Below are 12,143 nucleotides of genomic sequence, written 5' to 3'. Positions count from 1 at the left end.
AACCTGGTATGAGCCTGCGATGATGGGGCAATGGAAACCTCATGGGAAGGGGGGTGTTCCCAGCTCATCCTTCATGCCCCACCAAGGTCATGAGTTGCCCCCCACGAGCGGCTCTCTGGCACAGCTCTCTGACTCCAGAGCCACAGAAACCAATCTCATAATTATCTGACTCGTGGCAGAAATGCCTCCAGGCTTAATAAGTAAAATATCAGAAATCCAAAATTGCGTGGCTGCGACATCATATGGTTCTCATAACCAGCTGTAGAAAACAAATTATTTCACAATGCCTTTTCAGCAGTTCTGATTGTTGGGTGTAAACTCTAAACAATAATGGTGCATCTTTTGTCGAAATAATGAAAGCAATCAAAGTAGATAGAGTGTTAGGTAGAATTCATCTGCCTCACAGGCATTGGGAGGGGTGGCGGGGGGCATATTTGGGTTCTTGGTGGTGAAAAATAAGTACTGTTGAAGGGAAATGTGTTTGATCATTGCATAACTGAGACTTAAAACTGAAAGCTTTGTAACTTTTCTCACAGTGATTCAATAAATAAATATAAAAAAATTTAAAAAATTAAAAAGTGGGAATGTCACATATCTTATCATTCTCTCAGAGAAATTCCTTCCACCTTGACTTATTAAAAGTGTTAAAGAAGTGTTTCTTATCTAGTGTTTTCCAAAGTTCTTAACTATAATCCTCATTTTTAAAAACAGCTATTTATAATAATGAAATTAGCATTCTCTAGTTTATATTTTTGTTATGTTTTATTGATTTGTACTTTGTGTTTTATTGATTTGTTTCTGGACATTGTGTATAAGAAAAGAAACTCCTATGTTTGTTCCTTATCTGTACATTACACTGTAATATGCACTAAACTCTTATTGGTCACACAGCCTTTAAAAACATTAAATTAAACCAATTAACTTTTAATAAAACGTTATTGATTTACCATTGGTCTGCAATAGCATGTGAGTTTTGAGTGTACAGCTTTACACCTTGATGTAACACAGGCATCTTAGATTGGTAATTATTAAAGCAGTGTGCTATTGAATAAAGTGCATGTTGGAATGAGCCTCTCTGGAAATACCTCTTCCCTGGGCTATTGCCTTTGGACCTGGGGTTTATTAATGCAAAGGACCTGGTATTAAGATCATCCATCTTTAGTGTCCAGTGTGTCAACAAGTAGGGAAGGGCTACAGGTCTCGTTTGAAAGTTACCATCTTACCAGTTACTTAAATCCCCTTTGAATCGATGCTTTCTGCAGTTTAAGTCATTAATTCCCTGGCTTAAGATACTTTTCCCTGACTAAAAATATCTTAAAATCTTGACAGAATTTACAGTATGTGTTTCTTTGGTATCGAAGATTGCTGGGAGAACTGGGATGTGGAAAGAATGGAAAATGGAATGATCAAGCTTGGTGGTGGTAGAACCAAGGAGGGGAGGGAGTTTACTCACAAATAAGAGTTGGATTGAGGGCTTGGTAAATTGGTTTTGAGGCTGAAGAAGGCAGTAGACATACCATTTATCATTTCTCCTTGGGTGGAAACGAGGATGTGACCAGAATACACACCACATAGCAAAGCTACTCTTGCTGTTAGCTTCGCATCTCAGGTGTTATCTTACATTTTCTTGAAAACATGCCATCTCAGCTTTCTCCTGCATTCCATTTCATACTTTGGCTTTTGTAACTGTGTTTGCTTACTGTTTTCCCTTGGGTTTTTAACTCCTGGTCACTCCTAGGTTAGTAAAGACTGTGGTTCTTCATTTACATGTGGTCTATGCCCATTTACTTTCCAAGTAATGTAAAAGTTCTATATTTTTAACTGTATTGTCTATCACACATATATAATTGTATATGCAAGATACTTGCCTTGCACGCAACTGACCCAATTCTGACATCTGGCACTGCATATAATCCCCAAGCCCTACCAGGAATGATCCTTGAACGCCGAGACAGGAGTTAGCCAAGTGTGGTCTAAATACAAGAACCAAAAAGAGACAAATTGAAAGATCTTATTAGTGTTTTGATTAGGACTGATTAGGACACCTTTTGTAATTATATAAAACTATGATATAAATAAATATTTGTAATATCTTTAAAGTAGAAAGTGTACTGCTTGTTCACATATCCCCAGATCATAGCAAGCACTTAACTGGTCATTAACAAATGTTTGTTAAAATAAATTGACTCCATAAACACTGAAGATCTGTAATAAAGAAAGTAATAGGGAAATAAAAACTTGTTTCTTATAAATTGAATGCACACATGCATCTTGATACTTAAAATCATCTTTTTTTTGATATGTGACTTAAAGAATTCATTGTAGAAGTTCATTTTAAATAAGGGAAAAATAAAAAAAACTGAAACAATATTCTTGCTTTGGACAAACTGGCAGGCTACCAAATGTAACCTGCCCACACAGCACAGTCTGGCAAACTCCCCGTGGCGTACCCAATATGCCAAATACCAGTAACAATGATGGATCTCATTCTCCTAACCCTGAAAGAGCCTCGAATTTGGCACTTTTTAAAATCTCAGGGCTAGGACGAAGGAGACGTTACTGGTGCCTGCTTGAGGCAATCGATGAACAACAGGATGATCGTGATCGTGATTGAAACAATATACAAATCTACCACACTGATATAGCACTGTCCTCCTGTTGATCATCAATTTGCTTGAGCAGGCACCAGTAACGTCTCCATTGTGAGACTTGTTGTTACTGTTTTTGGCCTATCAAATATGCCACATGGAGCTTGCCAGGCTCTGCCATGCGGGCGGGATACTCTTGGGTGCTTGCCAGGCTCCCTGAGAGGGATGGAGGGCTTGAACCTGGCTTGGCCTGGTAAGGCAAATGCCCTACCTGCTGTGCTATCGCTCCAGCCCATATCAGAGTTATACCACTATGATATAACTATTACAAATAATTCTACAGTTTACTCTCTGACCTTGTTTTCTTTTCACAGTCGAGATTTTTAAGAACTGATTTATATGTCTATCCTAGTTTTTCTTATAAAATAATTTGGATAGAACTTTAAAAAACTATGTGGGGTTTTTAGGCCACATGCAGTAGTGTCATTGGCTTAATACTGGCTCTGTGCTTGGGGTTACTCCTGACTCTGTACATATAAAGCAAGCACTGATAGCCCCTGAAAAAAATGACTTCATATTCCATTTCATTCCAAATTATATTCTTCTTTTTAACAAACATTCATGCCAAGTATATCAAGCACTATTTTATTTATTTATTTATTTATTTATTTATTTTTAGTAGGAGTACTGATATTTATTCAGCCACTGATTAGCAGATTGAATTGGGCATGAACTCCACCTTACTTTTTTTTCATTTTTTATAATTTTATTTATTGAATCATCGTGAGAGAAATTACAAAACTTTTAGGTTTAAGTCTCGGTCATACAATGAAACACTCATACCTTCACCAGTGCCCATTCTCCACCACCAAAAACCCCAGTATACCCCCATCGCACACCCTCCCCCAACCTGTGGGGCAAATGATTTTCACATTACTCTCTCTCTACTTTGATCACATTCAATATTTTGACACCAGACCCACCTTTTTACCCCAACACTCAGATCTGCCAAAAAGGCAACAGTAGACAATTTGTTTTCTATTTCTGATTTTGAATAACATATGATGTCACGTGGCTGCCCAGATGCCCAGGAGTAAGTGGCTGCAGTAGTGGCCGCGAGATTTTGAAATTATGAAAATTTAACACTTAAATCTGGAGGGATTTCTGCCAAAACCTGCTGGGTTTTGAGATTTGTTCCTGTGTCTCTAGGATCATGGCCGTTAAGCAGCTTCATCAGGAGCCAGAAAGGCCGTTCATGGGCGGGGACTCAGGGTCTCCTTGGGCCGGGAGGAAAGGGCCGGATCCACACCCATCTTTTTTTTTTCCCTTTTTTTGTAGGAGTACTGCTATTTATTCAGCCACTGATTAGCTGATTGAATTGTGCATGAACTCCACCTTACCTTTTTTTTCTTTTTCCATTTTTTATAGTTTTATTTATTGAATCTAGAGCGATAGCACAGTGGTAGGGCGGTCGCCTTACAAGCGGCCAACATGGCCGACCCGAGTTCGATTCCTCTGCCCCTCTCGGAGAGCCCGGCAAGCTACCGAGAGTATCCGATATGCCAGACACAGTAACAACAAAGTCTCCAATGGAGACGTTACTGGGCCCGCTTGAGCAAATCGACGATCAACGGGAGTGCCTTTACCTTTACCTTTTATTGAATCACCCTGAGAGCAGTTACAAAGCTTTTGGGTCTAAGTCTCAGTCATACTATGAAACACCCGTACCTTCACCAGTGCCCATTCTCCACCACCAAAAATCCCAGTATACCCCCATCCCACACCCTCCCCTTGCCTATGGGGCAGATGATTTCTACATTACTCTCTCTCTACTTTGATCACATTCACTATTTCGACACCAGACCCACCATTATTTAAGATTTCACCCCAACACTCAGATCTGCTGAAAAGTCAACAATAGACAATTTGTGTTCTATTGCTGGTTATGAATAACATATGATGTCGTGTGGCTGCAGTAGGGCCATGTGGTTTTGAAATTCTGAAATTTTAACACTTAAATCTGGAGGGATTTCTGCCAAAAGCCACTGGGTTTAGAGATCTGCTCCTGAGTCTCTGGGATCATGGCCGTTGAGCAGCTTGATGAGGAGCCAGAGAGGCCGTTCGTGGGCGATGACTTGGGGTCTCATTGGGGTGGGGAAGACAGGCCCGGCTCCACCTCCCCCCCCCCCATCCCGTGAGACCCAACAAGTTTCATCACTGCGGGCCCAAGCCTGACTGTCCAATGGCCTCTGGAGGATGATAGTCACCAAGTCGCCAAGAGGGAGCAGGCGGAGGGACAGCACCCATTCCCCCCTGGGGTGGTCCGGTGACAGTAACCTACTGCGGGGTCCGGACACATTTCTGACAAAAGCTGCTGGGTTTTGAGATTTGTTTCTGAGTCTCTGGGATCAAGGCCGTTGAGCAGCTTGATGAGGAGCCAGAGAGGCCGTTTGTGGGCGATGACTTGGGGTCTTGTTGGGGTGGGGAGGACAAGCCCGGCTCCACCCTCATCCCGTGAGGTCCCGTGTGTCTCGTCACTGGGGGCCCAAATGTGACTATCCAGTGGCCTCAGACGAATGGCGGCCACTGGACCGCCAGGGGGAATAGGCCAAGGCACAAAACCTATTCCCACCTGGGTTTGCCCAGCACCTGTAGCCTACTGCAGAGACCAGACGCATTTCTACCTAAAGCCACTGGGTTCTGAGATTCGTTTCTGAGTCTCTGGGATCATGTCCATTAAGCAGTTCAATCACGAACCAAAGAGGCCTTGCCTCCAATTATATAGCTGAGCCAGAGGTGGTTTGTGGGTGTGTTTCCCACATACCTAACTTTTGGCATTTTACTTTCTTGGTAAACTTTGCCCCAGGTTTTTGGGGTCTGGCCAAAGGTACAGCAGCAATTTTGGGGTATCTGGAAGTCTGAAGGCGCCATGAGGCTGCTGATGCACTCGCCTCACAGGTACAGATTGACCTGCTGGTGGCACCATACCCCCCACACCCATCTTATGAGGCCCACGTGTCTCATCACTGTGGGCCCAAACCTGATTGTTTAGTGGCCTCTGGAGGATGGCAGCACCGGACTGCCAGGAGGAACAGGCCAAGGCACAAAATCTATTCTCACCTGGGGTGGTCCAGCACCAGTAACCTACTGCAGGGACCAGACGCATTTCTGCCAAAAGCTGTTGGGTTTCGAGGTTTGTTTCTGAGTCTCTGGGATCATGGCCGTTAAGCAGTTTGATCAGGAACGAGATAGGCCATACCTCCAATTATATAGCTGAGCCCAAGGTGGTTTGTGGGTATGTCTACTACATACCTAACTTTTGGCCTAACTGATGTCCATGATCATGCCCTCAACTTATAGTTGAGTATCGTGGTGCTTTGGCCTGGCCCATTTAGATGCCACGGTAGCTCACAGCTTGCCCTGGGTCCATTCAATCCATCGTCGGGATCCTGCTTTTGGGGTGCTAGGAACTAAGGGCAGCTGAGTCAAGAAAGCAGATGCCCAGGAGTAAATATTATTCGGAGTCAATCAACTCCCAAGTTACAAAGCATAATATCAACTGTTTTCCTGTGTCCACACAGAAAGGACATTGCTTACAATACAAGTTCAGTGTCCTTAGATAGGTGTGACCTGATAAACCTAAGCTACCTGAGGAAGGACAAAAGAGTGTTATCCTACAATAGCCTACCTACCAGATGGTCAGACTTCTTCATCAAGATCATGAACGATCGGTTTGAGGCTCTTTATGTTCCTAGAACAAACAGACGCCACTGGGCTACACTAACACGTGACAGGGACAAATGGAGACGTTACTGGCGCCCACTCGAGTAAATCAACGATTAACACGAAGTCAAGTGATCAAGTGATACTTTCAGTGCTGCTAAACTTTGCCCACCACTAAAATGTTTGGATCACACCACCATTAGCCCAAGGTACATTCCCACACATACCATAGAAGCAACAGATCATAATTCAATTGGTCATATTGCAGGGAGGTTTCCATTGGAAAGTGTTTAGCCCTTGATTTGAGTCTTTATACTCTGCATAGGAGTGAGATCATTTGGTATTTGCCTGTTTCTTTATGACTTGCTTCACATAGCATGACTGTTCAGTTACATCAAGTTGCAGCAAACTTAAGGAGTTATTTTTCTCACATTGTGTGCATACACCAAAATGTCTTGATCCATTGTTCTGTTTTTGCAAAGTTGTGCTGATTCTAGGTTTCGGTTGTTGTTAATAATACCGTAATGAGCATAGAAGGATGTATGTTTTTGAATTAATATTTCTGTATTCTTGGGGCAGGGATCCATTGATCTGCATTGTAATTTAGCCTGTGGCAAAGATCCCAGTGTCTCCAGAATGGCCTCCTGTTGTTTGTTCTCATCAGTTATCATATGTTCAGGTGCTCAGATTTAGTACAGGTACATGAAGCAAAGCAGATGTTCAGTGACAGTCAAGTGTCCTTCAAAGAGTAGTAATTGCATCCCAGGGGCTCTCTTTGACTGTGAAACCTTCTTTGATATTTAGCAAAATTTATTGAGATGATTTCATTGCATCAGTCCCTGGTTAAAAAAAGAATCAGCTAAACTGAGATCAACATGTATAACTGCACTGTGTACAGAGGAATGCTGTCTTTGCATTTGTCTATTTATTTAAATTTTTTCTTTTTTTTTTTTATTTGGCCATGGCTGGTTGTACTCAGGGCTTAATCCTGACTCTGTACTCAGGGATCCTCATGGTGGTGTTGGGGGACCTATGGGGTTTTCGGAGATAGAATCTGGGTTGGCCACATGCAAGGCAAAGGCCCTATCCACTGTACTGTCTCTCTAAGTCCTGTTTCTGCTTTAGATGTATTTATAAAAATGGCCCAAATGGGGGCTGGAGCGATAGCACAGTGGGTAGGGCATTTGTCTTGCAAATGGGTTTGATTCCAAACATCCCTTATGGTTCCCCTGAGTACTGCCAGGAGTAATTCCTGAGTGCAGAGCCAGGAGTAACCCCAATGCATCGCCAAGTGTGACCCCAAAATAAAAAAATATGGCCCAAATGTTGTCACCAAAAATAATTTTAATCTTAAACATTAATCGCTGTCACTGTCACTGTCATTCCATTAATCATCGATTTACTCGAATGGCCAGTAGTGTCTCTATTTGTCCCAGCCCTGAGATTTTAGCATTGTAAACTTTATGCTCTCTCTTCGTGGATGCGGCACGCCAGCTGGATGTCTTTGGGCATGATGGTGATGCGCTTGGCAGGGAATGCGCAGAGGCTGGTGTCCTCGAAGAGCCCCACCAGGTTGGCCTTGCGCACCAGCCACTGGAACGGCAGCTTGCGGATGAGCAGCTCGGTGGACTTCTGGTAGCAGTGGATCTCCCATAGCACCATGGTGTCCAGCCGGTAGCGGCTTCTGCACGCTGCCCGTGCAGGCATGGTGGCCAGCTGCTTGTGGGGCACCTTCCCCCCTGTTGACTTGAGCGCCCTTTGCTTAGTACGAGCTTTCTCGTTCTTCCCAACTCAGCTGGAGACTCTTTCAGGGTTAGGGAAATGAGACCCCTTATAAAACATTATTAAACATTAATAAGATCCTTAAATATTTTACTTCTTTTTGTTTTTGTTTTGGAGACACACTCCCCAGTGCTCTTGGCTTTTTCCTGGATGTGCAATCAAGGATCACACCTGGTGAGGCTTGAGGGCCCATACTTAGAACCATACTTAGGTTCTGAGTATTAAATCTGGATCAGCTGCGTGAAAGTGAAGTGCCCCACACCCTAAGATCCTTACGTTTCTGAATGCATAGTTTCAGCATCTCAAATGGAAGAGACATTCATTTATTTATCCAGTATAAATTATGTGAAATGTTATTTAGTTCAATTAAAGGAAAATAAAAACCCACATCATCTGTGAGTTTCCCCATGCTGAGATATAAGAAGAACTTAAAGGTCGGGGTGGTTTTTTTAAAGGTTGTGTTTTTGGATTTTGTTTTTTTGGGTCACACCTGGTGGTAGTGTTCAGGGCTTACTCCTGGCTCTGCACTTAAGGATCATACACAGTGACAGGGATTCAAGCCAGGTCTTCAGCATGCAAGTCAAGCATGCTTTTTGTGTACTATTACTTTTGTTCTTTTTTTTTAAATTTTGTTTTAGGCATCATGGTTTACAAAACTGATAACCATAGGTTTCATGCACAGAACATTCCAGCACCACACCCCTCACCAGTGTCAGCTTCTCTCTTTCATTGTCTGTTTCCACCACATCCTCCCTGTCTTATTCCCTTTTCCCCAATGCAGTGATATGCTTCCTACTCAGGATCAGTTCTCAGTTCCTTTTATCTTTTGGCTTTGTTTATTTCCTTACTGTCACTGTTACTGTCACTGTCCTCCCGTTCTTCATTGATTTGCTCAAGTGGACCCAGTAACGTCTCCATTGGAGACTTTTGTTGTTACTGTGTTTGGCATATCAAATGCATCATGGGTAGCTTGCCAGGCTCTGCTGTGCGGGCGAGATGCTCTCGGTAGCTTGCCGGACTCTCCAAGAGGGGCGGAGGAATCAAACTCGGGTCGACCATGTTGGCTGCATGCAAGGCAAACGCCCTACCGCTGTGCTATAGCTCCAGTCCTTATTACTATGTTTCTTTATATACTGGATATGAGGGGGGAACATTCTGTACTGTATTTCTAACCTGATGTTATTCTGTCAAATCTATCCATGTAGGAGAAAATTACATGATTTCATCTTTCCTTATAGCTGAGTATTATTCTTATTGTGTACCACAATTTCTTTATTCAATCATCTGGTCATAGGACTTGGGTTGTTTCCAGATTCTTGCTATTTGTTTTCCGTAACTGTTGAACCAGTTGATATCCCTCCCAGCAGATAATGAGGGCCTCTATATCCATGCCAATATTGTTTTTTTTTTTTTGTGGGTGTGTGTAGGTATCACTGGTATGAGATAATATGGAATTGTTATTTTTATATGTGTTTCTCTGATGATAAGTGATTCAGGACATTTTTATGAATCATAGATGGCCTTGTGATCACCTATTTGTCTTTGTTGTAGAAGTTTCTATTCAAGTTGGGGCGGTTTAACTCATATGTGAAATAGGAATAACCAAAGCAAATGTCAAAAATATCTCAGGAAAGCCTTTCCTCCCATATCTGAGTGAAGTTTTCTCTACTTTTCTAGTCACTTCATTGTTTGTTTAATTGATTGCATCCTGGTAATTTTAGTTGCCTCTTCATTGTATTTCCCAAACACAGTGCAATGAAAGCTCTAGGGTGCAGAAGCCATTTCCACTTTGTTGCCTACCTGTTGAATACAAAAGATAACTGACATTTTGTAGGGTTTCAAAATCCTACTACAAATACTTGATTAGTACATGAGCACAGGTAAGCCAAGTTGGTTACCTGACCTATCTATTTTCTCTCCTCCTGATTCAAATTGAATAATACAGATACATTTTAAACAGAGAATAAACTAAACATTCTTTTGTGTCTACAGACAGAGGATGAAATGTGCTTTTATGTATCTGACAAAATAATTTACAAACACATTACAAAACCTTTTTTTCACCCGTATATATCAACACTTATGTATTAAATTTTGACTAGGACCTGGGTTCAATTCCTGACACAACATGGTCCCCCCCAAACCTCTCTAGATAGAGCCCTGGAGGTCCTGAGCACTGCAAGTGTGACCCTAATAATGACCAGAAACTCAGAGCCTGAGCAACATTGCATTCTCTGGTTCTAATAGGCCCAGTTCCACAAATCTTTCCAGGAGTGGCCCCTAGACCCTTTCAGAACTGCTTGAACACCACCCCCAATCCCTCTCAAATTTTAAGGTGTTGGAATGCTGAAAATGGTAATAATATTTTCCCTCTACCAAGTATTCATGGATTGGTGGGTCAGCAGATATGAACATGGGGACAGTTACAGTGAGTCTGATAAGTTATTCAGCATACAATGAAGTACCAGGGTCTCGGGGAACACTTAAGAGGAAGTCTAGAACAGTTCGGAGCTAGAGGAAATATATTGAAAACCAGGAGAGCTTACTGAGAGTCCTCACAGTCAGGTACCCCCTGATATAATGTGATAAAGGAACACCCCACATGGCCAGTGAAAATAGCTTGCTTACTATATCACCATGGAAGGAAGAGTTCTTGGTCATGGGATGCGCTCATGGCCCAGGATCCACCAGATTTAGTGGCCTTCAGTTTTCTAACTTGTCTTGTTTTTTTATTTCTAGACTGACATTTTGTTTTATATAACATCTAAATCTCTCTATACGCAAACAACCAAATAAACAAGCAAAAAAAAAAAAAAAGGAAACAAGACGGGGAAGAAAGAAGAAAGTTTCCTTTGGGAAATTTCCAAACACATGAAGATTTCCATGGTTTGCTTTTTCTTTGAAACAGCTTGGTAAATCTATCCCATAATAGTATAATTTTGATAGTGTGCTCTCAGAGATGTAAGCAGTGTCCAGTATAAAGACCATGCTCAAAATTTTTTTAAAAATTGTAATGTATGGAACTTTGAAGTGGGGGCAGTGGTATTTTTCCTAATTTCCTCCAAATCTGAATAGGGCACTGAGGCTTGGGCACAGGACTGGAATTCCATAAGAGTGCTTAAAAACAATATTTGGGGAGAGGAATTATGACCTAATAATTCCAGTTCATTAGTTCTTTAGTTGAGTAGTTAATCAACGTGGTTTAATTGATCCATTTCTTTATGGAACAGCAACCAGATCAGTGAAGATTCTTATGGCATTGAAATAGGACACAAGAAAGCAAAAGGCAACTGATACCTCACATTAATCTAATGTGCGAAAGACTTCATATGTTCTTCTCGGTTTGGGGCATTGGTCAAGAGCTGTGCATACACTTCCTGGCTATGGTTTCCATGTGTTTTCATGATATGTAAGTCATTTAAATATTAATTTGAATATATAAACACACGCGGGAGCTGAAACGAAGGTCCTTGAGAGTTTTCTACTGATCATAGGAAGGTGATGGCCTGATTATTTTGAATAAAACTTTTCACTCTCCTCCTAATCCACTTAAGAGTTTTAGCTATCTAAAGTAGAATGTGAGTGGTTTTGCTCATTCTTTCTTGGCATGCTCTCATATTACCCTCCCCTGGCCCTCACTAATTTATTTTTTCAACTTACCTTCTTGTGTTGCAAGGAGACCATTATTTTAATGTGAGGAGGTCTGTGCTTTTTTTGTTGGTTGAATTGATGCAGGGTTTCGTAAACTGCTTTTATTGTACTATATCTTCCCCACAGTGAAGTATCGTTAAAGTGCTTTTATGATACAATGTCTTCCTCAAACACACTCAACAAAATTTGGGTTAGACGTCAGCAATACGGAACTTCTCTTCTATCTCCAAAGAAAGATAACCACTTCTGGCTGTGTCTCTGTTCCCAGGGACACAAATGTCAAAATCTGTATTTGCTGGTGGCACTTGAAATGGTCTATATACAGTTCAGAAAGCATAACTGTTTACTCATTAATCACTCTGGGCCACCAGTCAAAATATTTTCTCTGTAAAAATGCCT

The 12,143-nt window shown here is 41.7% G+C and overlaps 1 protein-coding gene across 1 annotated transcript; it reads right to left on the bottom strand.

Moving 5' to 3' along the window:
• Nucleotides 1-7,772: 7,772 nt before the first annotated feature.
• On the bottom strand, nucleotides 7,773-11,777 carry LOC130040650 (histone H3.3A-like). The gene is made up of 2 exons (XM_056132685.1): nucleotides 11,754-11,777; nucleotides 7,773-8,093 (listed from the first exon to the last, which is right to left on the bottom strand). The coding sequence occupies exons 1-2, from the start codon at nucleotides 11,775-11,777 to the stop codon at nucleotides 7,773-7,775; spliced, it is 345 nt and encodes a 114-aa protein (XP_055988660.1).
• Between the last annotated feature and the right edge of the window lie 366 nt (nucleotides 11,778-12,143).

The sequence above is a fragment of the Sorex fumeus genome, unplaced genomic scaffold (assembly GCF_029834395.1).
Source record: "Sorex fumeus unplaced genomic scaffold, SorFum_2.1 ptg000002l, whole genome shotgun sequence".
Classification (NCBI taxonomy): Eukaryota; Metazoa; Chordata; class Mammalia; order Eulipotyphla; family Soricidae; genus Sorex; species Sorex fumeus.
Note: the sequence above shows the minus strand (reverse complement) of the source record. Positions and strands in the feature narration are given on the sequence as shown.

What these genes read in the sequence shown, in the direction of transcription:
- LOC130040650 (XM_056132685.1), bottom strand. Translation starts at nt 11,777, where the DNA reads ATGGTCTCCTTGCAACACAAGAAG. An exon ending in TCTCCTTGCAACACAAGAAG is followed by an intron (nt 8,094 to 11,753) that starts GTAAGTTGAAAA and finishes TGAGTTGGGAAG; the next exon opens with AACGAGAAAGCTCGTACTAA.